At 34.4% G+C, this 25,488-nt stretch overlaps 3 protein-coding genes across 4 annotated transcripts; 2 read left to right on the top strand and 1 right to left on the bottom strand.

Moving 5' to 3' along the window:
• Positions 1–5,737: 5,737 nt before the first annotated feature.
• On the bottom strand, positions 5,738–6,716 carry LOC127263611 (uncharacterized). Its single transcript, XM_051292717.1, has 2 exons — positions 6,411–6,716; positions 5,738–6,175 (listed from the first exon to the last, which is right to left on the bottom strand). The coding sequence occupies exons 1-2, from the start codon at positions 6,714–6,716 to the stop codon at positions 5,738–5,740; spliced, it is 744 nt and encodes a 247-aa protein (XP_051148674.1).
• A 2,696-nt stretch (positions 6,717–9,412) lies between these two features.
• LOC127263901 (zeatin O-xylosyltransferase-like) lies at positions 9,413–11,870 on the top strand. The gene is made up of 2 exons (XM_051293192.1): positions 9,413–10,395; positions 11,345–11,870. Exons 1-2 carry the CDS (start codon positions 9,419–9,421, stop codon positions 11,766–11,768), a joined length of 1,401 nt encoding a protein of 466 aa, XP_051149149.1. The 5' UTR covers positions 9,413–9,418; the 3' UTR covers positions 11,769–11,870.
• Positions 11,871–21,871: 10,001 nt separating this feature from the next.
• LOC127263880 (zeatin O-xylosyltransferase-like) lies at positions 21,872–24,287 on the top strand. Of its 2 annotated transcripts, none has more exons than XM_051293163.1 (2): positions 21,872–22,938; positions 23,817–24,287. In XM_051293163.1, the coding sequence occupies exons 1-2, from the start codon at positions 21,971–21,973 to the stop codon at positions 24,238–24,240; spliced, it is 1,392 nt and encodes a 463-aa protein (XP_051149120.1). In that variant the 5' UTR covers positions 21,872–21,970; the 3' UTR covers positions 24,241–24,287. The 2 variants fall into 2 exon arrangements, with proteins under 2 accessions (XP_051149120.1, XP_051149121.1); XM_051293164.1 differs by having other exon boundaries at positions 23,825–24,154.
• The last annotated feature ends 1,201 nt before the right edge of the window (positions 24,288–25,488 follow it).

The following is a 25,488-nucleotide window of genomic DNA, read 5'->3' as shown; positions in this document are numbered from 1 at the left end:
ATTTGTCGAGACATCCGGAATAGGGACGAGGTATGCTCGTAATCACGATCGTCATCAGAGTCTGGACAATACCCAAGTTTAAATATTGCCAATTTTTGGTACCGATCTAGCGCAGCCATAAAATAATCCGGCCTTTTCCGGCGACGATTGATGTCGCAGATAAGTTGCAGATGTCCTCTCCCATACCAGAGGTGCGACATCAATGTCTAACCTTAGATCGAACGGAGATTCACTGTCTGGTACCCAAAATGATAAATTCTCACTCACACCAACCTTCTCTCCAGTAAATCGACGGAAAATACCATCGCTAGAAGCTTGGTCGACGGGGAAAAGCTCATAGGACGATTTAGGGATTTCACCATGAAAAGAGCCACAGATCGGGCAGCGAGGAGAAGAATCCCGACTTAGGGAAGGGGTGCCGTGAGCTCGGGGGAGGAAGTGTCGTCGATCGGTGGACCGATGACATCGATCTAAGGTGACCGAAGCACATATCGAGAGAGAAAATGAGCGGAAATTAGAATTTCTCAAATCGGGGAGAGAGAAAGTTAATTGGGAAGATAAGGTGGAGGGGTAGGGGTGGGGGTGGGTATTTTTATCAGTGTATATTTAGATTAAAATAATTTTAGATTAAAATTTTTTTTGATTATGTTTAAAGTGTAAAATAATTTACCAAATATAATAAATGACATGGTATGCGGGATGTACCGAAACGGCAACGTAGATATGTAATGTGGAACAGATGAAGTATATACAATTAAGTGGGCCCACAAAAACATTAAGGCCGTGTTTTTTCTTTCTTTTTTCTTTTTGTTTTTCTTATACACAATTTTTTAAAGAAATTAATACTATATTACACATGATCATGATTTTTATATTACCTATACATTTTTATATACTTCACATATTCATTATTTTTATATTATCTATACAATTTTTTTTTATACTTTACATATTCATTATTTTTAGATTCCGTACATAATTTTTATATATCACATTAAAAAGTATTCTTCCAAAATATTTGACAAAACAAATACACCCCAAAAAAAAAACAAAAGAGAGGAGAAAAATTTATTAATGCTGTAAATATTAATATAGGAATAACAAATAGGAATGCTAATTATCTCTACTGTTAATCGCTATTATATATGTATTAATATAATACGCAATCGATATTTGTTATATATATATTGGTGTAATATATATTTATATATTGCATGTATGAAAATATGTATGCAGGTATATATATATTTATATAGAAGCAGACATTAGAGAGGAATCTTTAGAAAGGAAGGTGTAGTGCCTTTGCTTTATTATTGTTGTTTCTTACAAAATACAATACACACATCTATTTATAATATTATTAGTTGACCTAAGCCGACTTAAGTATATGGTTAAAAACACCATTCTATTCTCCAATTAGAATTGAATACGCAGTCAACATGCATGCATCCACGTTGTCATCTTGTGTATTACAATACTCTCTCTTGGATGCTTTTATATAAATAATGTGTCTCGTTAAAACTTTACTATGAAAAAAAAACACTATGGGAAAAAATCACAGAGAAGGAAAAAGAGTACATCATTTTTGTATTAATTTACTCCCCCTGATTTGAACTTTATTTAAGATCTTTAAGCTGACGCATTCCAATTCTTTTCACTAATCTGTTGAATGTTGTTGTCGGTAGGGCCTTGGTTAATAAATCTGAAAAATTTTTAGATAGTCGGATTTGTTGCACATCGATTTCACCATTCTTTTGCAGGTCATGAGTAAACAAAAATTTTGGTGAAATATATTTTATTCTATCTCCTTTAATATATCCACTATTTAACTGAGCAATGCAGGTTGCGTTGTCTTCATATAGGATTGTTGGGGATTTTTATTTTCAGACATTAATCCACAATTCTTTCGAATATGATAGGTCATTGACCTCAGCCAAATACATTCTCGGCTCGCTTCATGAATAGCCAATTGACATGGTATCGGGTGACCCGAACCCGAATATGGGCTGACCAATCGCGACCCGTACCCGATCAAAGACATTACTTTGTTTAGAGGTTGTGAGCAGTTGATTTTTAGATTAGATGTATGGCTCAGATTAGATTAGGCCTTCTTAGCATATATTTCTTATATTCAACTTGTAAAACATTCATTCCATACATTTTTAGAAAAAGTAAGTACCACTTTGAAGAAGTTTCCTTCTTTTCGGAGAGATTCCAACCATCCATTTGAGTGATTCCAATCAACCGAGAGGGTTAATTTTTGAGCCTTCGGAATGCAGCTTACGTGGGAGATGGAAGAAGCATTCACAAGCCTCAAACAGTTTGTGTGGATTCATGTAGGTGTTATCTCGAGAGGAGTATTCGTCGATTGATTCCAGATTATCCGCCGGTTCGTTTATTCGATTTCGTAGTTGATTCTTCTCTTGAATTGAGATTAGATATCATGGATTTGATCCTATCCATATCACCAATACTTCGGCATGATTTGATGATGTGAAAATTATTGTCTATTTTGTGGATCTCCAAGAAATCACAGTATCGCCATAGGTAATATATAGCCGATTTGCGATTTTGCTTTGTGCGGGTCAGACAAATACCCAGCATCGGCATAGCCTAATAACCCATGTCGAGAATCATTCCGGTAAAATAGGCCAAATTCACTTGTCCTTTGAAGATATCGCAAACATGCTTAACCTTATTCCATTATCGTTTTGTAGGAGATGAACTGAATATGACTAATAAATTTACTGCGAATGCAATATCTGGCCTACTACTATTTGCTAGACACATGAGTGCACCTATTGCACTGAGATATGGTACTTCAGGACCAAGTATCTCTTCATCATCTTCTTTTGGTCTAAATAGATCCTTGTTAGGATCAAGTGACCTGACGATCATTGGGGTACTCAATGAATGTGCTTTATCCATATAAAATCGTTTCAATACCTTCTGGGTATAGGCGGTTTGGTGGATGAATATTCCATTATCCACATACTCAATTTGCAGATCAAGGCAAAACTTTGTCTTTCCAAAGTCTTTGATCTCAAATTCCCTTTTCAGATATTCTACGGCTGATTGGAGCTCTTCAGGAGTTCCGATAATATTGAGATCGTCGACATATATTGCAATGATCACAAATTTTGACTTATTTTTCTTTATGAAAACACATGGCACATTAGGTCGTTAGTGTAACCTTATTTGGTTAAACACTCAGTGAGACGGTTATACTACATGCGTCCAGACTGTTTAAGTCCATACAAAGACTTTTGTACTTTGATGGAATAACATTATCTGAGATTTGATTTGCATGCTTCAGGCATGTCATATCCTTCAGGGATTTTTATGTAAATCTCATTCTTCAGTGAGCCATATAAGTAAGCAGTGACTACGTCCATGAGGCGCATGTCAAGTTTTTCATGCACTGCTAGGTTTACGAGATATCTAAATGTGATACCATCCATAACTGGGGAATATATCTCATCATAATTAATCACAGGTCTTTGTGAGAATCCTTGGGCTACAAGTCTCGTTTTGTATCTGACAATTTCATGTCTTTATTTCTTTTGCTCACAAATATCCTTTTGCACCCAACTGGCTTAACACATTATGGTGTTTGAATTATAGGTCCAAAGACATTTCTTTTGGCCAGTGAGTCTAGTTCAGAATGGATCACATCTTTCCATTTTGACCAATTGTTTCTTTTCCGACACTCATTAACTAATGTTGGTTCGGGATCCTCGTCATTTTTCATTATATCAAGTGCCACGTTATATGAAAATGCATTATCGATGACTATTTCATTGCGATTCCAACTTTTATTTGTATCGATGAAGTTAATTGAATTCTCGATAACTTTATTTTCTTTTGAAGTAGGTTCTTCAGGAGCATTCTCTTCAAGGATTTGTTCATTGTCACTACAAATTGTTTGAGGGATTGAATAATTAATAAATACTTGTTTCTTTCGGGGATTCTTATCCTTGGAACCTACAGGTCTACCACGCTTCAGACGCGTAGAGGATTTATTGGTACTTTTCATTTGTCCTTCTGGGATATTTAATTTTTCCGGAGCATTTGCTACAGAAATATATGACCTGGTAACTTTGCTAGAGTCATTAATTGTATTCGGTAACTGATTGGCAGTTTGTTGCAAATGTACAATTTGTTGTACATCTAACTCACACTGTTGTGAATGAGGATCCAGGAAATTCATAGGTATTTTCCAAGAAATTTTATTTTTCAATTGATTTTGTTCTCCCCCTAATGTCAAAATTTTTTTTCGTCAAAATAACAATCTGCGAATCGAGTAGTAAACAGATCGCCCGTCACCGGTTCAAGGTATTTAATTATCGAAGGTGATTCGTATCCAACATAAATTCCCAAACGACGTTGGGGGCCCATTTTTGTACGTTGAGGTGGTGCAATCTGTATGTAAACCGCGCATGAGAAAATCCTCAAATGAGAAATATTGAGCTCTTTTCAAAACACTAATTGTGTTGGGTAGTATTTCTGATAACTTGTCGGTCTAATTTGCACAAGTTTTGCTGCATATAATATTGCATGTCCCCAGACAGAGACGGTGAGTTTGGATTTCATCAATAATGATCTAGAAATTAATTGCAGTATTTTGATAAATGATTCTGCCAGACCATTTTAGGTGTGAATATGAGGAAGAGGATCTTTCAACAGTTATTCCCAAAGTCATGCAATAATCGTCAAATACTTGTGATGAATATTCACTAAAATTATTGAGATGATTTTTCTTTATTGGATAATCAGAAAATTGTACTCGCAATTTAATTATTTGTACAAGTAACCTTGCAAACGCAATATTACGCGTAGATAGCAAGCATACGTGTGACCATCTCGTTGATGCATTAATGAGCACCATGAAATATTTAAATGGCCTACATGGTGGATCTACAAGTCCACATATATTACCCTGAATTCTTTCTAGAAGTGATGTTGATTCAGTCCCAACTTTGATTGGTGACGGTCTGATTATCAATTTGCCTTGTGAGCATGCAACACACGCGAATTCATTCGAATTCAAGATCTTTCGATCTGTCAATGAATGAAAAATGGAGTTTTCGATTATTTGCCTCATTATGGTATTTCCAGGATGCCCGAGCCGATTATACCAAATCAAAAATTCATTTGATTACGTAGACTTCAGGTCTACTGCATATGTTTCAATTGTACTTATTTTGGCATAATACAAGCCAGAGGACAATGTGGGCAGTTTCGCAATTGCACATTTATTTATATTGATGATTTTTGTAATCACCAAATATTTATTATTTGTCTCGTCCATTGTTTCGATATGATATCCGTTTCTACGAATATCAGTGAAACTCAGCAAATTTTTTCGAGCTTTACTCGAGAACAGTGCATTTTGTATTTCAAGTTTGATTCTTTCAGAGAAACAAATAAGGGCCCTTCCAGAGCTTTCAATTGTCGGACTATCATTTATTGTGTTGACTTTTGATTTTCCTAACTTCATATGGGAGAAATACTTTTTGTATTTCAATATCGTGTGCGTGGTCGTACTATCGATTAGGCAAATATTGTCCTTTTTATAATATGTATTGTGACATGTGGCATTCATATTCTTTTCAGAATAAAACAAACAAAAAGACAATATATTAATATAGTCGATGAAATACAAAATGATACAAAAAGAGGGGCATTACATAAAGTAGAGCGGGTACAAAAAGTAATAAAACAGTAAAGTACATAGTCACTTGGCACCTTCAGGGTGCTCAAGGAAGTCTGCTGTATCATGATGCATAAGGTCACTGTTTAGGATATCATCATATATGTCATCATTATTCTGTTCAGCAAGGTTTATATCAGCGGATGTGTTCTTCAGGACATCATCATATGCATCATCATTATTCTGCTCAGAAAGATTTACGTCAGCGGACATATTTTTCCCTTTCAGCAAAGCCTGGTACAAATCAGCCAAATGCTTAGGCGTTCTGCAAACGCGCGACCAGTGTCCCTTTGTGCCGTACTTGTGACACTTATAGTCATGATTTCTTTTCTGCTCGTCATTCTGCCACTTCAGGGGCTTGTACGGTTTTTTTCCATTATTTCGACGAGGTTGGGGACGGTCGCATTTTTGGCCTATGTCATATCTCCGGCCTTTGTTGTTTCCACGACCTGGATATGCAGACTGTATCGCATTCGCTTCAGGGAATCAGTTAGAACCTGTTGGCCTGGATGCATGATTTTTCAACAAGAGTTGGTTGTTTTGTTCTGCCAACAAAAGACAAGCAATAAGATCTGAATATGTTCTAAAGCCCCTCTCTCGATATTGCTGTTGTAAAAGCAGGTTTGAGGCGTGGAATGTGGAGAATATTTTTTCCATCATGTCACTGTCATTAATATTCTCGCCGCATATCTTCAACTGTGAAGTGATTCTGAACAAGGGCGGAATTATATTCAGTGACTGATTTGAAGTCTTGCAACCTCAAATTGTGCCATTCGTTGTGGGCTTTCGGCAGTACGATCAACTTTAGGTTATCGTATCTTTCTTTTAGTTTATTCCACAAGTCAAGAGGATTCTCGACTGTGAGATATTCCATTTTCAGTCCTTCATCGATATGATGTCGGAGGAATATCATTGCTTTTGCTCGGCTTTGATTTGTGGCATTATTGCCTCTCGCAATCGTTTTACCCAAACCCATCGATTTCAAATGTATTTCAACATCCATGGCCCACGACAAATAGTTTTTTTCAGAAATGACAAGTGAAACGAATTCCTATTTTGCAATGTTAGTAGACATAATAATATTGAAATATACCTACCGTGTCGGAAAAACAAATCGTACTGATAACGTATTATAAATATTAATATAGAAATAACAAATAGGAATATTAATTATCCCTACCGTTAATCGCTATTATATATGTATTAATATAATACGTAATAGATATTTGTTATATATATATTGAGGTAATATATATTTATATATTGCATGTTGTACGCAGGTATATATATATATATATATATTTACATAGAAGCAGATATTACGGATGAATCTTTAGAGAGGAAGGTATAGCGCATTTGCTTTATTATTGTTGCTTTTTACAAAATACAATACACACCTCTATTTATAATATCATTAGTCGACCTAAGCCGACTTAAGTATATGATTGAAAATGCACCATTCGATTCTCCAATTAAAATTGAATGCACAGTCATACATCCACGTTGTCATCTTGTGTATTACAACAATTACGCCATATTAATATATTAGGAGTAAGTAAGTGAGTTATTATTTTATTATATATTTTTTAAGTTGGGGACTCCACATAATTATTTAAAAAAATAAAAATAAAAATTCATATGAAATTTCAGGTCGCTGAATATATATATATATACGATTTTCATATAATTTAAAATAGTTGGTAATTATTTATTATTTTTTTAACCTAAACTCATATTACCTATATATTTTATTTATATATAGAAGGAAAATTCAAACACTCTTTCTACTTCAATTATATATGTTGAATTATAGATTCAGTATATGTTACGCTGTTCACTAAGTTAATTTATTTATGTTAAATACTCAGTTTGTCCGGAGTCTCTTTTTTAATTATCCGTTTAATTTTTTTTTATTATTTGTTTAATTTATGTATAATTTATTTATAATAAATAATTTCATTTATTTAGAATTTTATTACTTATATTTTAATAATTAACAATTAATTTATTATTTTTATTATTTTACATCACTAATTTTCTTTATTAACTTTTTAAATAAATTTTTCGTAGTATCTTACTTCACTTTTTACTTATCTACTTTTTATATATTAAATCATTAGTTTTTAAATTTTTGTCCACAAAAGATGACATAAAAATTTGGATCGAATGGATAATATTTGTATTGAATTATTATTATTATTATTATTATATGAACCAATCCAGTTTCAGCACGGAATCTTCCTGCATATACTCTTCATGCAGATTTGCTTCCAACTAATTTTTATTTTTTTTTTCCTTTTTCTATTGCGGAGGCTTAGGTTATTTATTTATTTTTGTGTGTCCTTTTAAGTTATTTAACAGTACAATTTTTTATTTTTAATAAAAAAAATATATCAGTTTTATATAGAATATCACAAGATCAGAAAAAGAAAAAAAAAAAAAAAAAAAAAAAAAAAAAAAAGAGAAAATTAGCAACTGAATAGAAATTTTCTCATAAAAATTACACACTTTGTAATATTGTTTTTTGTCAGTGCCAAACTTTTTGTAATATTTTTAAAATAGAAGACAATTAAATATATTAAAGCTCTACTACATATCATCACTCAAATAAAAATTAAATATATATTTTTATTTCTTATTACATCATTTAATTTTTAAATTATCATATTTAATATTATCCACGGGTCAAACATTGCTTGATTTTTGGAAGAGAGGAAGTAGTAGTTTATTTTTAAAAAAAATGCTCTCTTCATCGTGAGTCAATGTATTTATTTTGATCGATTTATCAATATATTGTTTTCTTTTATTATAATTATAATTTTCACATATAATTTTCTTTAAAGAAACTTTACAATTTATATATTTGTTATCGCTGAAGTTCCTTAATGACAATACAACGAATTGAGGCGAGTCAAAATCGACGAGAATTGGTTCCCCTATCTACTTAAGAAAGTATCTGAACTTGGTCTCGCAACGAAAGTTAACGGTTGTAATTTTACGGGAAATTAAATTACTAAATTCAAATCAGAAGAAAGCAGTAGAAACAAAAAAGAATTAAATTATGAAAGGAATAATTGGAGAAATAACATGAATTTAGGGAAAAAAAAAAAAAAAAAAAAAAACAAGAAAGCAAAATAGAAAAAGCTGGATAGTGTGTATTATTTTTGGATAGATCGCTCTTCTCAAATCTTGGCTCCCCTTTAATAGCATTTTGATGAATCTTGTCCATAATATTCTCAATTCTGCTTTTTACTGGTTCTACTATTATGTCAATTATTCAAATTAAGCTTGTCCTTGTCTACACACAAATTTGGACTGAAATGATGCTGTTTGGGTCGGTCATGAACTCCTCTGAACTCAGTTGCTAATTACCTTCAAATATTTGAGAGTAACAATTTTATTACAAAATATCATAGTAACAATTTAATTAAACTCTTTTTTTTTTTTCTAGAGGTAAAATTATATTTTAAATTAAAAATAAAAAACTACGAAATACAAACAAAAAAGTTTAAACAACGGACGTGTTTTGGAAAGTTCCATAATATTACAAAAATTAAATAAAAAATAAATAGTATGTTATGTAAATAATTATTGTATGTCATATTTTGTAAATTAAATAAGTTACTAGTTTAATACTTGAACGAAAATTCTATATAATGAAGAACAATGTGGAAGCAGAGAAGTCACGAGAAGATTATTTCAGCCATGGCACCTTACGGCACGCCGGAAAATTCTCAAACGGCCGTCGTAATGGTGCCTCTGCCGGCGCAGGGCCACCTGAACCAGCTGCTCCACCTCTCCCGCCTCCTCGCCGCCGCGAATCTCTCCGTGTACTACATCGGCGCCGCCACCCACGTCCGCCAGGCCCGTCTCCGGGTACACGGCTGGAACGACTCAGGCACCGCCGCCGCCGCCGCCAGAATTCATTTCCAGGAATTCGAAACGGCGCCGTTCCAGACCCCGCCGCCGAACCCAAATTCATCGAACAAATTTCCGGACCAGCTGATTCCGGCGATCACGGCGGCGATGAGTCTCCGTGACCCCATCACCGCCTTCGTCGGCCGTCTGTCGGCGGACTTCCGCCGCGTGGTGGTCATCTTCGACTCCCTGATGTCGTACGTGGTCCAGGACCTCGACTCAGTGTCTAACGCCGAGGCGTACTGCTTCCGCAGCGTGTCGGCTTTCACCGCCTACGCCATCTACTGGGAGCGCCGCGGGATGCCGGCGGTGGCTCCGGGAGCAGAGATCCTGAGAGAAATACCCGGATCAGACGGGTGCTTTAGTCCCGAGTTTCTAGAATATACAAAGCACCAACAAGGGGCCAAAAAAATCTTCTGCGCAGATATTTACAATTCCTGCAATGAAATCGAAGGATTCTTCCTCGACTTACTCGAAAAGGAAAAGTCAACGGGGGCTGACAAAGTGTGGCCGCTAGGGCCATTCAACCCTGTGAGTAAATTAGAGCCGGCCGGTTCGGCGTGCTTGGAATGGCTGGACCGGCAGGAACCCGATTCGGTTATTTTTGTGTCGTTCGGGTCGACGACTTCCATGTCCGATGAGCAGATTCGAGAAATCGCCGCCGGCTTGGAAAGAAGCCGCCAGAAGTTTCTGTGGGTGCTTCGCGATGCTGATAAAGGCGACATTTTTACAGGCGATGTCAGGAAACCCGACTTGCCTCAAGGGTAATTTAATTACAAATATTATTGATATGTTTTATAACAAAATTCAATAATTGGCTTGTCTTCAAAAAAGCTGGGGTGTGTTGTTTTTTTTTTTTCACTCTGAAAAAAAATAAAAAATTATATGGATATTTATTATTTTTATATTATTTATATAATTTTTTTATATTATATAATAAAAAAATATCTTTTTAAACTATTTTACAAAACAAATGTACTATCGTATTACTTTTATTGATTTTGGACTAACAAAAGAAAAATAAATTAAATTTTAAGATATCTTTAAGCTAGCAAACACTTGTACATGACTAAAATAACGTGTTTACTTGTGCTATGTGATTATAATATATATCAGTATTATTTTCATAGGTTATATAATAATATTCCTAAAATAGTTTAATATTTATTTTAATTAATTATTGTATATAAATATTAGTTTTTATTAAGATTTTTTTTTAATTATATGATAAAATTAATATGAAATTATCAATTAATTAAAAAAGAATTGTCTTTTAATAATAATATTAATTTGTAAATTTTTTTTTATGTAATCTTATATGAACATGGAAACTAAAGAAGTTGATAGAAAAACAGTGTAAATCTTTTTGATTATTTGTTCAAATATTAACAATAAAATTGTGAATGAATAAATTTTTTATTATAATAAATTATAAATGAGTTTAGGAGAACTAAAATGAAAATTCTGATATAATTTTAGTGAATCGAAAGAGTATTATTAAATCTCACTTACAAGAGGATTAATAATTCTTATTTATACTATTATTATGCTAGATTTTATTTCATTCTACTATAATAACATAGAGTAATTATACGGTAGATAAAATAATGTTATCCATTCAAAGTAAATATATCCGTATTGTATGAATCATTATTTTGGTTTTGCTATGATTATTATTTTTAATAATTTCCAACATATAATTAATTTGAATAGGTTCGAAGAACGAACAAAGAAGCAAGGAATGATAGTTCGAGATTGGGCTCCTCAATTAAAAATATTGGGGCATCTGTCGACGGGTGGATTCATGAGTCATTGCGGCTGGAATTCGAGCATAGAGAGCATAAGCATGGGGGTGCCAATTGTGGCGTGGCCAATGCACTCGGACCAACCAAGGAATGCAGTGTTGTTGACAAAGGTGTTGAGAGTTGGGCTTGAGGTCCGAGATTGGTCAAGTCGGGACGATATTGTTGGGTCGGATACTGTGGAGAATGTTGTAATGAAATTGATGGCTTGCGAAGAAGGGAATAAGATTAGGAAAAGGGCTCGGGAATTGGGGATTAAGGTGAGAGAATCGACCATTGTAGGAGGAACTAGCCGCACCAAAATGGATGCATTTATTGCTCATATTACTCGATGAGATGAAATATTCATTTGGGCAGTGTCGAAAACAATCAATAAACCGAGTGATTGAAAAGAAAGGAAATTGATTCACAATAAACCATGTAGGATTCATGAAGCAAAAACACAAAATTGAGAAAAAAACAAACATGAATTTGATAGAATGAAATCTATGTGCTTGAAAATCAAATATTATAAAAAATTTTATTTCCTATATCTGTAAAGGGAATTTATAAAACAATTTATATAAGTTTAAGAGAAATCAAGAAGTTCCTAATCTATCCATAACTCATTAACAAAAGAGGTCCAATTAATAATAAATAATAATAATAAATTGATCATTATGAATTCAATATTATTAACAATAAATAATTGCAAATGTGTCGAGATGTCAAAAGTGATGAATTTCTTAGAGGTGTGGGTTTTTCAACAACATGCTAAAAGAATATCCATTTAAAACTCTTCATATACAAATAGAGTGATCAAGTGTTTATGCCATTATGAAAACACCATTAATCAAGACATCGTGTAAGTTTTTATTATAACTCAATCTGTCAAGTATGAACATACTTACAGGGAAAGATGAAAATTTCATACTAGTTGAAGTATGCAAAATGACAAAACCCCTTTTACATTTATTTTTGGCATATAAACAAGTCTTCATATATGTTGTTGCACATGCTAATCGACACCATTTCAGAAAACTTGCACACAAACAGTAGATAGACCGTGTACCTACTTTGAAGGTCTTACGGCATACTAATCCAATCTAAACCGTCCAAAGAAAATAGAATCACACAGTTGATATCCAATAGCCTAAAAAATAGAATCAAAGTTAGTTACAAAGTGAGGATCACTGAGATGGTGACACCAATCCACCTCATAGCCGTTGCATGCAATCCATAGACATTCCCTTACGTCTGTCTTGACACAAGCCTGAGGATACACTATAGGTTTGTTCGTTTGAAGAATTTTACCAAAATTCTACTATTCATCCAAAATTTTTCCCCCAAAAACATCAAATCAAACACCTATTTTTTATTTTTTATATTATATTAAAAATCAATTTTACATTCAAAACATCACATCAACACCTATTTATATCACATCATACAACTATTCAAATTCAAAATTTTTACTATTCAAATCCCAACTCAAAATCCAAACCCCCAAACAAACACACCCTATATTGATCTTCATCATTTGTCAACACCCAACCTCATCTACCCTCGTTGCAACTCCTCAAACCCCTCTCCACCTTATACCCCAAATATTCCCCAATCCTTGCAACCACCTCTTCGATCTATGTTGTCGCCATTGTGAATCTCATCTCCTTCCGTACTCTACTGCCACCATTGAAAATTTCCAAAAAATTTAAATCTGCGGACATCGAAATTATGTCGAAAGTCGTCACTTTGGGGACATAATTATTAAATCTTCAATTCTGATACTACCAGAAATTTGTTAATTAGCCTTGAAAATTATTTTAAAATCAATTCCGAGACGATAAAAATACATATAGAGTAATAAATATTGTTGCAATATAAAAATAATTAAAATAATAAATTTAATAAGTAACTAAATTAAATTTTTAAATGAAATAAATAAAAATAAATTATAAAAATATTGATATATTATATAATAAAACAATGAGTAAAATATATTTATGATTTCTTTTATTTACTAATGTGTAATTTTAGTCCCTCTATTTTTAAGATGACATTTTTTTATCACTTATTGTTAAATTAGTTCAATTTTAATTCTTAATCATAATTTTAATAAGAACTAAATTTTGACAAAAAACGTAGTTCACTCTACAATAATTTAAATTAAATACTATGAATACATAACAAATATTATAAAATTTAAAATATAAATATACAAAATAATATTATGTTATTATTATTTTATAGTATTAATAATTATTTATTTTTATTAATATCCATATGATTTTTATTTTTATAAAAATTTAATAATATATAAAATTTTAATTATAAATATATTATTACTATAAAAAAATATTAATTTTAATCCACTACACACCCGCCACAGGGCGCAGCTGCAGGAGGTTTTTCCATCTTTTTTTCCCAATTCCTTTTATTCCTTCTTATTTTTCCCTCAAATTCAAAATAATTTTTTCTCCCAAAAAAAACTCTTTTATCTTCCTCAATTTCTTCTTCTATCCCTAATTCTTTTTTTTCCTCCTTCTCCTCCTCCACCATCATCTTCTCTGGTGGCGTCACCATCGGTGGAGTCAGAGGGGCCTATGGCGTCCTCCCTTTCATTCTTCTTCTCCGGCGAAGATGGCAAATCCGGCGGCGGAAACAACAACGGCGGCGGTGGAAACGGCATCTTTCCCTCCTCCTTCTTCTCTGGCGGTGATGGCAGTGGCAATGACAGAGCCGGCGGTGGCAACAGCGTCTTCTCCTCATCCTCCTTCTCCGACGGCAACGGTGGCGATGGCAATGACGTCTTCACCACTTCCTCATTCTTCTCTGGTGGCGACGACAGCGGAGGGAACAACGGAATCAACGGTTGTAGGAAAAACTTTATCAGTGAATCTGAGATATGACGAAAATCAAATCAGCAAATCCAATAACGAGATTGAATATCATATTTAAATAAATTTGAACCTTGCGTAGCACATGATTTCCTTGAAGAGAATTCGGCCCTTCATCGATCGCATCTCAGAATAGAACAAATTATTAACAGAATAATATATTCCGCAAATCAAACTAGGTTTGGAAAGAAAAAAAAAATTGCATAGAATTTGGGAAGAAATTTTTTTCAGAGATTGTTTTGAGAATTGATTTTCATATATGAAAATGGAGGAAGAAAATTATTTTCATATTTCACATTTTTTGGGATTTAATTACGTGAAAAGAAAGATACAAGCCCATCACTTAGCGCCCACGCTGCATTAAGTTGCAACCGTAATTATTTATCTGATTATTTGAATTTTGCCAATCAAAATAAATCAATCAAATAAATATAAAATTAAAAATAATTAGATTTTAAACACTTGGGCTTGGCCCATGAGCTCTCACGGCCCAAGGCACAAAACTTGACATTTAGTATTGTCAAACCCAAGCCCAAATAAGGCTAGGCTCAATCCAATAATGCCCAATCTAATCCAATTTTTTGTTTTTACTCTTGATAGGGTGCAATATGATATAAGGAATGCTGATATTGTATAATTTTTTTATGTGGGACACAACCGCTCTTTTCTCTTACTTCTTTCTCTTTCACTTACATCAATAATATCCCAAATGAAAGAGGAAAACGATGACTCGATGAAAGAAAAATGAATTTCTCTTAGGATAAGTAAGTTTTCTTTTGAACTTTCTTTTAGCAGTTCGTAGTCTCTAATCGTTGTACAGTAGACATGTCCTTGAATTGTTCAATTTTCTAGTAAGTCGGCTACGTACCAGCTGAATCCATGTGCCTAGTTGGTTCTAATTGTTTAGTCTGTTTTGACCATGGAAATCGGTCTTTGTTCTACAAGAGTTTCTAAAGAATTGAGCATGAACAGTTCTTTTTTTAAGCGGACTCACTTCTCTCTCTCATAAGTGATCTTTCTAGGTTTCCGAGTAATACGATACTCACTTAGTGATCATTAAAGCAATTATTTGTTATCCTCCATACTCTGTCACATATTGTTCAAAGGAATGGGTCGAGGCTATTAGCCCCCACGGTGACACACATAAGTCTTATAGACAGGTTGTCCCATTGAACCTAGTTTTGGGATCTCCAATCTTTCTAGGTTGACTTTTTCTTTATTAAAAGTTTTCTCAACAGGCTTAAGTCTCAATCCTCTAGTCGGTTTATACACTGCATTACGATTTAACCCTTTGATTAGCGGATTTGCTAGGTTATCATTTGATGCAACATGATCTATCACAATAACCTTAGTTGTGATAAGTTGTCTTATGGAATTGTGTCGACGGCGAATGTATCGATTCTTTCTATCGTACATTGTACTTTTTGCTTTGCCAATAGCAGATTTACTATCGCAATAGAGGATTATGGCAGAGACAAGTTTGTTCCATTCCGGAATGCCCTCAAATAAAAGACGAATTCATTATGTATATTCTCCAACTTTATCCAAAATAGTGAACTCAAATTCCTTTGTGGATTTGACAATATTTGTTTGTTTTGAGAGTTTGCAAGAGATTGCTGCACCACCTAGTGTAAACACATATCCATTAGTTGATCTCGAATTAAAAGTATCAGATATCCAGTTTACGTCTGAATAGCCTTCTACAACTGGATGTCTGCTATAGTGCAGTCCGTAATCTCGAGTGTACCGTAAGTACCTAAGTACGCGAATGATGGCTTTCCAATGCTCGTGACTAGGATTACTCGTATATGTACTCAACTTGCTTATAGGATAAACTATGTAGGGTCTGGTACAACTCATCAGGTACATCAAGCTTCCAATATCTGGGCGTATTCGATTTGTGATACACCTTCTACACGATTTTTGGATAAATGGATACTTGTGTCCAATGGGGTTCTCGCTATTCTTGTATCATCCTTGCTGAATTTTTTGAGAATTTTGTCAAAATAATGAGTTTGACTCAAAATTAGATCATTTTTGGTTCGTTTGATCTTAATTCTTAAGATCATATCAGCGAGACCAATATCCTTCATGTCAAATTTAGAATTTAACATGTCTTTGGTGGATTTAACGATGTTATCGTTGCTACCAACAATAAGTGTATCATCAACATAAAGGCATATGATCACATAACCTGACTTAGTGGTTTTTACGTATATACGTTTATCACATTAATTGATTCTGAAACTACTGTTCATCTTGGTATGATCAAATTTCTCATCACATTTTTCTTTGGAGCTTGTTTAAGTCCGTACAGTGATTTCACAAGTCTACAGACCTTCTTTTCTTTTCCTGGAACTGTAAAGCCTTCCGGTTGTTCCATGTAGATCTTTTCATCAAGATCTCAATTTAAGAAGGTCATTTTCACATCCATTTGATGTACCTCAAAATTCCGCAGAGTGGCTATCGCAAGGATCGTTCTAATGGATGTTATTCTCGTGACAGGAGAATATTTGTCAAAGTAATCTAGGCCTTCTCGTTTCTTGTAGTCTTTGATTACAAATCTAGTATTGTATTTGTCTATTGTGTCATCTGGTTTTAATTCTCTCTTGAATATCCATTTTGATCCAAAAGATTTCGAACTAGGTGGGAGATCCATCAGTTTCCAAGTGTGATTCTGAAGAATAGAGCCAATTTCATTTTTTAAGACTTCATTTCAGAGATGCGCTTCAGGAGATCTCACCGCCTCAGCATATGTTTGAGGCTCGTTTTCAAGGAGATAAGTAAAATATTCATTTCTATATGAATTTTCAACTCGTACTCGTTTGCTTTTTTTGAGTTCAGGTTCCTGACTTGGTTCAAATTTAGATTCATACATTTTCATTCGACCTTTGTTCACAGTTTCTGGTTGTCGGTTGGCCGAACTAGATGCAGCGCCTACTTTGGCAGGGAACACATTTTCAAATAATGATGCATTTTTGTATTCTATTATCGTATTCTTTGGGATATCCAAAAAAATTTAATCGAATACCAAGAATCGATAGGCAGTATTTTTACGTGCATATCCTATGAAAATGTAGTCCACTGTCTTGGGACTGATTCTCACACGTTTGGAAGGTGACAATACTACCTTAGGTAGACAACCCCACATTCGAAGGTGTTTGTAAGATGGTTTTCGACCTTTCCAAAGCTCATAAGGGGTTTTCTCTATATTTTTCTAAGGTATTAAGTTAAGCAGATAATTACTGCTTAAAATTGTCTCTCCCCACATGTTTTGGGGTAGTCCACAACTTAACATCGCATTCATCATTTTTTTTAATGTGCGATTTTGTGTTCAACAACATTGTTTGATTGAGGTAAGGTGGGGTTACTTCGTGAATTATTCAATTTTCTTCGCGAATTATTCAATTTTGTTTACAAAATTCAACGATCGGAGTTTTATATTCTCCACCTCTATCACTTCGAATTTTTTTAATTCGTTTGTTAAGTTGATTTTCTATTTCATTTTTGTACAAAATGAATTTATTTAATGCCTCATCCTTGATTTTAAGTAAATACACATAACAATACTTTATACAATCGTCAATCAAAGTAATAAAATATTTATTACCACTATATGTTTGCAAATTTCAAATCGCATACGTCACTGTGAATTACTTCGAGTGTTTCAGTTTCATGGTGAATTATTTGGAAAGACGATCGAGTTTGTTTTGCTTCAACACAAATTTCACATTTATGTTTATTTAATTCAAATTTTGGAATGTGGTTCAAGTTAATTAATCGACGTATAGAACCATAATTAACATAACCCAATCGACTATGCCATAAGTAGAAGACTCAACAATACAAGCAACAGACTTATTATTATTATTATTATTATTATTATTATTATTATTATTATTATTATTATTATTATTATTATTATTTTCAATCATTGTCATAATACAACATTTCAATAAATCACCCTCTACATATCCCTTGCCCACATACACTCTTGATTTATACAAAACAAAATTATCACCATTCATGTTAATATTAAAGCCGCGTTTAATCAGGAGCATCCCTGAGACCAGGTTCTTTGTCATCGCTAGCATGTGCAGAACGTTGGTCAGTATCACAAATCTTCCAGACGTCATCTTCGGAAGCACCTTTCCTCTCCCCTTGACTTCAACATGAGTAATATTCCTCATGTACATTGTTTCTCATTCGACACGCTCGAACGAGGAGAACTGATTTCTATTCATACAGATATGGCGTGTTGTTCCCGTGTCGAGACACCACTATTCTTTGTTTGATCTTACCAAGTTTTCCTCAGAGACAATACATGTGAGGTCGAGTGGCTCTTCATCTTTAGTAACGACGTGTGCCTGGGTCATCTCTCTCTTTCTTTTCGGTGCCTTACAGTCTATCGAATGGTGTCCGAGCTTCCCACAATTGAAGCAAGTGTCTTTGAAGGTACTTTTTGCTTTTTCAACATTGTCAGATAGCTTCAGCTTCTGCTTTCCCTTGTTTGCAAGCTTTCTGTTCTTTCAAGACTACTCATTGTTACTCGGAGCAGTCTTGAAACGAGATCATAGGCCTTTGTGCTCAACTACATTCGCTTTACTGCCGAGCATCAGATGTCTCCTGCTTGCCAGATTTGATATATGCTCATCTTCAATTTGGAGATGATTGATTAGTCTCGCAATGTCCATTGTTTTCGTTTGTGTTTAAGCTAAATCTAAAAATCACCCTAGCTAGGCGGAAATTTTTCAATTATTGTCGCCACATGGAAGACTTCACTCAACTTCATCCCCCCAGCCTGGATTTTATGCATAATAAGCTGAAACGCATCAAGGTGATTCATAACGCTTTTCCGTCCACCATTTTGGAATCCAAAAACCGACCTACTATGAGTTTCTTGGCACCGACATCCTCAGTTATGTATTTATTCTCCAACGTACTCCATAACTATTTAGCCGTTAGCGCATGCCAGTAGACACCGTACAGGGAGTTGCTCAAGCCGTTCAGTACATAATTTTTGTACACAAAATCTGAGGGTTTATAGGCTTTCAGAACTTGTGCTTTCTATTCTTCCGAGGATTCTTCAGGCACAACATATGCATCATCCAAAAACCATTTTGTCAGGTTCAACGTGGTCAGATAAAACAACATCTTTTCCTGTCATGTTTTAAAATTTTGCTTGTTAAATTTCTCTTTTGTTTTGGTTGCCGCAGCAACAGGCTGCCTAAAGGTTGCAAAAATAGGTTGCATTACGTGGTCCGCAATAGCAACAGGTTGTATACCCTTCAAATCGTCTAGTTGTTGTCCAGCAGACGCAACGAGACCTTGCGCAAGTCCTGCAACCATATAGTGCAAAGAAGGCATAACAACAACAGTCTATCTCACACGGGTATTAATAGGAACCCATTTTTTCCTCCCAGCAACAGGTTGGTTGGAGGTTGCAGCAACAGACTGCGCTCCTTCCATCGCAGCCTTGAAGGTGTGATTGTACACTGCCTGCGCAGTCTTTTCAGTAGCAGCCCTCTTAGATGCCTCACTGTTTGGGCGGTGCGGCAAAGGTCGTGGAACAGAGAAAACAAGAATGTGAGACTCACTGGAGTTAGCGTCCCCGTTCTCCTCACCATCTGCCCCAATCTGAATATCATCATTTAGATTTCTATCGCCTCCATCGCGCACAACATCAATCATTCCTTCATCATCAGGTAGGTTCTGGGCAGCCGCGATTTGATTGTTGATCTGAGGAATTTCGTCAGCCATCTCATATTTTACTATAGGAATTCGCTTCAGGATTGTAGGATAACCTTTATTAGCGAATCCAAGATGTGACGAAAATCAAATCAATAAATCAAATAACAAAATTGAATATCAGGTTTAAATAAATCCAAGTCTCGTGTAGCGCGTGATTTTCTTGAAGCGAATTCAATCCTTCACCGATCGTCTCTCAAGATAGGACGAATTATTAACGGAATAACATATTTCACAAATCGAACTAGGTTTGGAAGGATTTTTCTTTTTTTTTTTTTTTTGCAGAGAATTTAGGAAAGAAAAATTTTCAGAGATAGTTTTGAGAATTGATTTTCGTATCTAAAAAGGGAGGAGGAAAATTATTTTTATATTTCACGTTTTTTGGGATTTAATTACGTGAAGAGGAAGATACAACCCCATCACTTCGCACCTATGTTGCATTTAGTTGCAATCGTAATTGTTTATCTGATTACTTGAATTTTTTTGTCAAAATAAATCAATCAAGATAATATAAAATGAAAAAATAACTGGATTTTAGACACTTGGGCTTGACCCACAAGCTCTCACGGCGCCAAGGCCCGAGGCCCAAATCTTGACATTTAATATTGTCAAATCCAAGCTCAAATAAGGCTAGGCCCAATCCCATCAAATAACTCAAATAAAAGAATTAATAAACATTTCTATTTCTTATTCATCACGTAATTCTCAAATTATCACATTTAATACTATCTACCTTATTGAGAGTGAATTGTATTTATTTTTGAGTTTTGGTTGATGTTGCTTGCAGATGACCTGATCAACGAACAAACATTGATGGACAGACGCGACCCAATTTATATCTAGCCTAATCAAACAAGAAGATGACCCAAACTTTATCAATCGAATGAAAACACAGAAAGAAGTAATCGAGATTGATAGAGTTATTGATCCCCATGTGAGGGAAACGAACTTCCGTTGTAACAAATTTTTGTGGAGGTGAGAAGAGATAGTGGTGCAAAAAAATTTCATTCTTGATTGAATTTGTTAGATGATTGTATATGTGAGTGAAAAAATATAATAGGCGGGTGGAGCATTCTGGTTATGTTGATTAAGAAAAAAAAAAGATTATTGAACATTGAGAGATTGAGGATAGGAGATAGCTTTTGGGTTGGGAGAAACAATCAAGAAATGTGTATGTTGATTTTGAGGTGTGTAAGTCGATTGTATCCAAATATCCTTGAGCTTCAATGATGGAACCTCTCAGATGTAGCCAAACTGGGTTATTAATTATTATATTTTTTTCAATTTTTGTCGTCATCAGTTTGCGCGTAGTCCTATCATACAACAAACAACCAGCCTCTCTCGTAGAAATTTACATTTTATGATCTTGGAGTTGTTCAATTAATGTTATGAGGATTTAATCGAAATTTGGAGCCAACATCTCGTGTTGAATTCAAATATTGCTTGGTTTTTTAAACGGAGGAATTACTAGTTTATTTTTAAAAATATTCTCTTAATTGTGAGTCGATGTATTTATTTATTATTTTATTTTATTTTGATCTATTTATCAATATGTTTGTTTTCTTTTATAATAATTATTTTTTACACATTTTTTTAAAGAAACTTTACAATTTATATTACATAATATCATTGTAACTATTTCATTAAATTACCTTTTTCTTGAGGTAGAATTATCTTAACTTAAAAATAAAATATAAAAAAGTTGAAACCATTTTGTAGTTTTGGAAAGTTCCATATAGTACAAAACTTAAATAATAAAAAAAAAAAAAAGAAAAAGACTTATGGGATGTAAATAATTGTTGTATGTCATTTTTTGTAAATATAATAAGTAACTAACTTAATATTTTGAACTAAAATTCTATATAAGAAAGAAGAATGGGAAGCAGAAAAGTCACGAGAAGATTATTTCAGCCATGGCGCCTTACGGCACGACGGAAAATTCTCAAACCGCCGTCGTAATGGTGCCTCTGCCGGCGCAGGGCCACCTAAACCAGCTCCTCCACCTCTCCCGCCTCCTCGCCGCCGCGAATCTCTCCGTGTACTACATCGGCGACACCACCCACGTCCGCCAGGCCCGTCTCCGGGTACACGGCTGGAACGACTCAGGCGCAGCCGCCAGAATTCATTTCCAGGAATTCGAACCGGCGCCGTTCCAGACCCCGCCGCCGAACCCAAATTCATCGAACAAATTTCCGGACCAGCTGATTCCGGCGATCACGGCGGCGATGAGTCTCCGTGACCCCATCACCGCCTTCGTCGGCCGTCTGTCGGCGGACTTCCGCCGCGTGGTGGTCATCTTCGACTCCCTGATGTCGTACGTGGTCCAGGACCTCGACTCAGTGTCTAACGCCGAGGCGTACTGCTTCCGCAGCGTGTCGGCGTTCACCGCCTATGCCATCTACTGGGAGCGCCGCGGGATGCCGGCGGTGGCTCCGGGAGCAGAGATCCTGAGAGAAGTCCCCGGATCAGACGGGTGCTTTAGTCCCGAGTTTCTAGAATATTCAAAGCACCAACAAGCGGCGAAGAAAATCTTCTGCGCAGATATTTACAATTCCTGCAATGAAATCGAGGGATTCTTCCTCGACTTACTCGAAAAGGAAAAGTCAACAGGGGCTGGGAAAGTGTGGGCACTAGGGCCATTCCACCCTGTGAGTAAATTAGAGCCGGCCGGTTCGGCGTGCTTGGAATGGCTGGACCGGCAGGAACCCGATTCGGTTATTTTTGTGTCGTTCGGGTCGACGACTTCCATGTCCGATGAGCAGATTCGAGAAATCGCCGCCGGCTTGGAAAGAAGCCGCCAGAAGTTTCTGTGGGTGCTTCGCGATGCTGATAAAGGCGACATTTTTACAGGCGATATCAGGAAACTTGATTTGCCTCAAGGGTAATTTAATTACAAATATTATTGATTTTCACTTTAATAATTAATAACTAAATTAATGTTTTTATTTATTATTATTCAACATACTCCATGATACCAGGGGTTTTATAACAAAATTCAATAATTGGCTTGTGCTTCTAAAAAACTATCTTATTGCTATTTATTGATTTTGAACTCAAGAAAAATAAATTAAATTTTAAGATATTTTGTAGGCTAGCAAACACTTGTACTTGGTTAAAAGGTTTTGTTTATTTATATGAGATTATATTATATAATATTATTTTAATAAATTATATAATAAGTTTATAAAATAATTTAATATTTATTTTAGTTAATTATTTTATATGAATATTAAATTTTATTAAGATATTTTTCATTATATGATAAAATTAGTTATTAATAAAAAAAATAAAATAATTTTTTAATATTAATATTATTTTCGTATTTCTTCTGTTCAAAAACTTTATATGTAGTTTTATATGATGACAGAAACTAAAATGTTGATAAAACAAATATGTTAATTTTTTATTATTTGTTAAAATATAAATAATAAATTTATGAGTGAATAAAATATTTTATTATAAACAAATTATGAATGAATTTAGCTGATAATTAGAATGAAAATTTGATATTATTTTGGTGGATCAAAAGAATATTATTTAATCCAACCGTACAAGAGGATTAATAATTCTTAATTATACTATATTTTATTTTATTATAATAATATAGAGTTAATATAGAGTAAATATAAGTAAGATAAAATAATATTATCCATCCAAAATAAATGTACCAGTATTGTACGAGGGTTGTATGAATTATTATATTCCTTTAGTTATGATTATTATCTTTAATAATTTCCAATATAAGATTAATTTGAATAGGTTTGAAGGACGAACGAAGAAGCAAGGTATAATACTTCGAGATTGGGCTCCTCAATTAGAAATATTGGGACATCCGTCGACGGGTGGATTCATGAGTCATTGCGGCTGGAATTCGAGCATAGAGAGCATAAGCATGGGGGTGCCAATTGCGGCATGGCCAATGCACTCGGACCAACCAAGAAATGCGGTGTTGTTGACGAAGCTGTTGAGAGTTGGGCTTGAGGTTCGAGATTGGGAAAGTCGGGACGAGATTGTGAGGTCGAATGTTGTGGAGAATGTTGTAATGAAATTGATGGCTTGGGAAGAAGGAAATGAGATTAGAAAAAGGGCTCGGGAATTGGGGATTAGGGTGAGAGAATCGGCCATTGTAGGAGGAACTAGCCGCACCAAAATGGAAGCATTTATTGCTCATATTACCCGATGAGATGAGATAAAATATTCACTTTGGCAGTGCCAATAATGTTGGGGACTTCCGTATGTTACAAAAATAATTAATGACGCATATTCCTAAAAATTGAAGCTTTTAGGTGAAACAGTCATTCCGATTATCTAGCAAATAATAATCAATAACCTGAGTGATTGAAAAGAAAAAAAAAATTGATTCACAATAAACCATGTAGGGTTCATGAATCAAAAACACAAAATTGAAAGAACAAATATGAATTTGATAGAATGAAATCTATGTACCTGAAAATAAAAAATTATAAAAAATTGGATAAATCGAATAGCATACACCTGTATTTTCATAAATTTGCATAAACTCTCCTATGTTAGATTAACCCCCAAAAAGCTCCGTATTATAAATTAACAGAGTTTAAAATAAAAATAAATTGAGAATGACTGTTTTACCCCTGGATAATATAGGGTTTTATTTTTACATTTTAATGGTCTTAACTCCGAAATTAAAATCTACCCCCGCACTCTCACTTGATCGATTAGGGCTTAGGAAGGATCGATTTTTTTCTTGAACGTTCGATTTATTCTCCATTCATCACGAAGGTAGCAATTTCGGAGCATTCTCGGAATCCTCCAGTGACGACATTCATTCTTGTTTGGCGACAAGTAATTCTTCGGCAGGTAAGAACAAATTCAGCTTCTTTTCGATGATTTCTTGTTCATCATGATTGAGGGTTCTCGTTTTCATTTCTATTTGGGAACTTGTACTAAATGATTTCAATATAACAACTTTTTAGTCACTGTATTGATATGGAGTATTGAAATTTTAATAATCCCTTGTCGCGACATGTTTTGTTTTTTGGGACCTATTAGTGTTTCTTGGGTTATGCATCTACAGTTTAAAATTAACATTTGTGTGGTTTAGTAGGCCATATGGGTTATGGTTGTTATGTGTTATTTTTTTTTCGGTGTTGCATTGAATGTTGTTGTCTTTATTCGTAGATGTAGTGTTTAGCTATTACCTTGATGATTTTTTTTGTTTTTAAAATGGTTGTGGGTCATGCAGGTATCAAATGACGGATTCTATGGATGTCGATTTATGGGTGGATGACTATTTAATTTGGTGTCCATTTGGTAAGTACATGGAAGGTATGAAGGTTAAGTTTGAAAATATTGATAAAGATACATTTGATTATTGGACATTAGTTGATATGCATGTTAAAACTGGTGGAGTGGGAAGTAATTTAGCATTTTATTCATCTCTGCCGGGTAAAAC

This window comes from Andrographis paniculata, unplaced genomic scaffold, assembly GCF_009805555.1.
Source record: "Andrographis paniculata isolate CXL003 unplaced genomic scaffold, ASM980555v1 Contig69END, whole genome shotgun sequence".
NCBI lineage: Eukaryota > Viridiplantae > Streptophyta > Magnoliopsida > Lamiales > Acanthaceae > Andrographis > Andrographis paniculata.
This window is presented reverse-complemented; position numbering and strand designations above follow the sequence as displayed.

What these genes read in the sequence shown, in the direction of transcription:
- LOC127263611 (XM_051292717.1), bottom strand. Translation starts at nt 6,716, where the DNA reads ATGGATGTTGAAATACATTTGAAATCGATGGGTTTGGGTAAAACGATT. An exon ending in TTGTTCAGAATCACTTCACA is followed by an intron (nt 6,176 to 6,410) that starts GTTGAAGATATG and finishes AATGCGATACAG; the next exon opens with TCTGCATATCCAGGTCGTGG.
- LOC127263901 (XM_051293192.1), top strand. Translation starts at nt 9,419, where the DNA reads ATGGCACCTTACGGCACGCCGGAAAATTCTCAAACGGCCGTCGTAATG. An exon ending in AAACCCGACTTGCCTCAAGG is followed by an intron (nt 10,396 to 11,344) that starts GTAATTTAATTA and finishes TAATTTGAATAG; the next exon opens with GTTCGAAGAACGAACAAAGA.
- LOC127263880 (XM_051293163.1), top strand. Translation starts at nt 21,971, where the DNA reads ATGGCGCCTTACGGCACGACGGAAAATTCTCAAACCGCCGTCGTAATG. An exon ending in AAACTTGATTTGCCTCAAGG is followed by an intron (nt 22,939 to 23,816) that starts GTAATTTAATTA and finishes TAATTTGAATAG; the next exon opens with GTTTGAAGGACGAACGAAGA.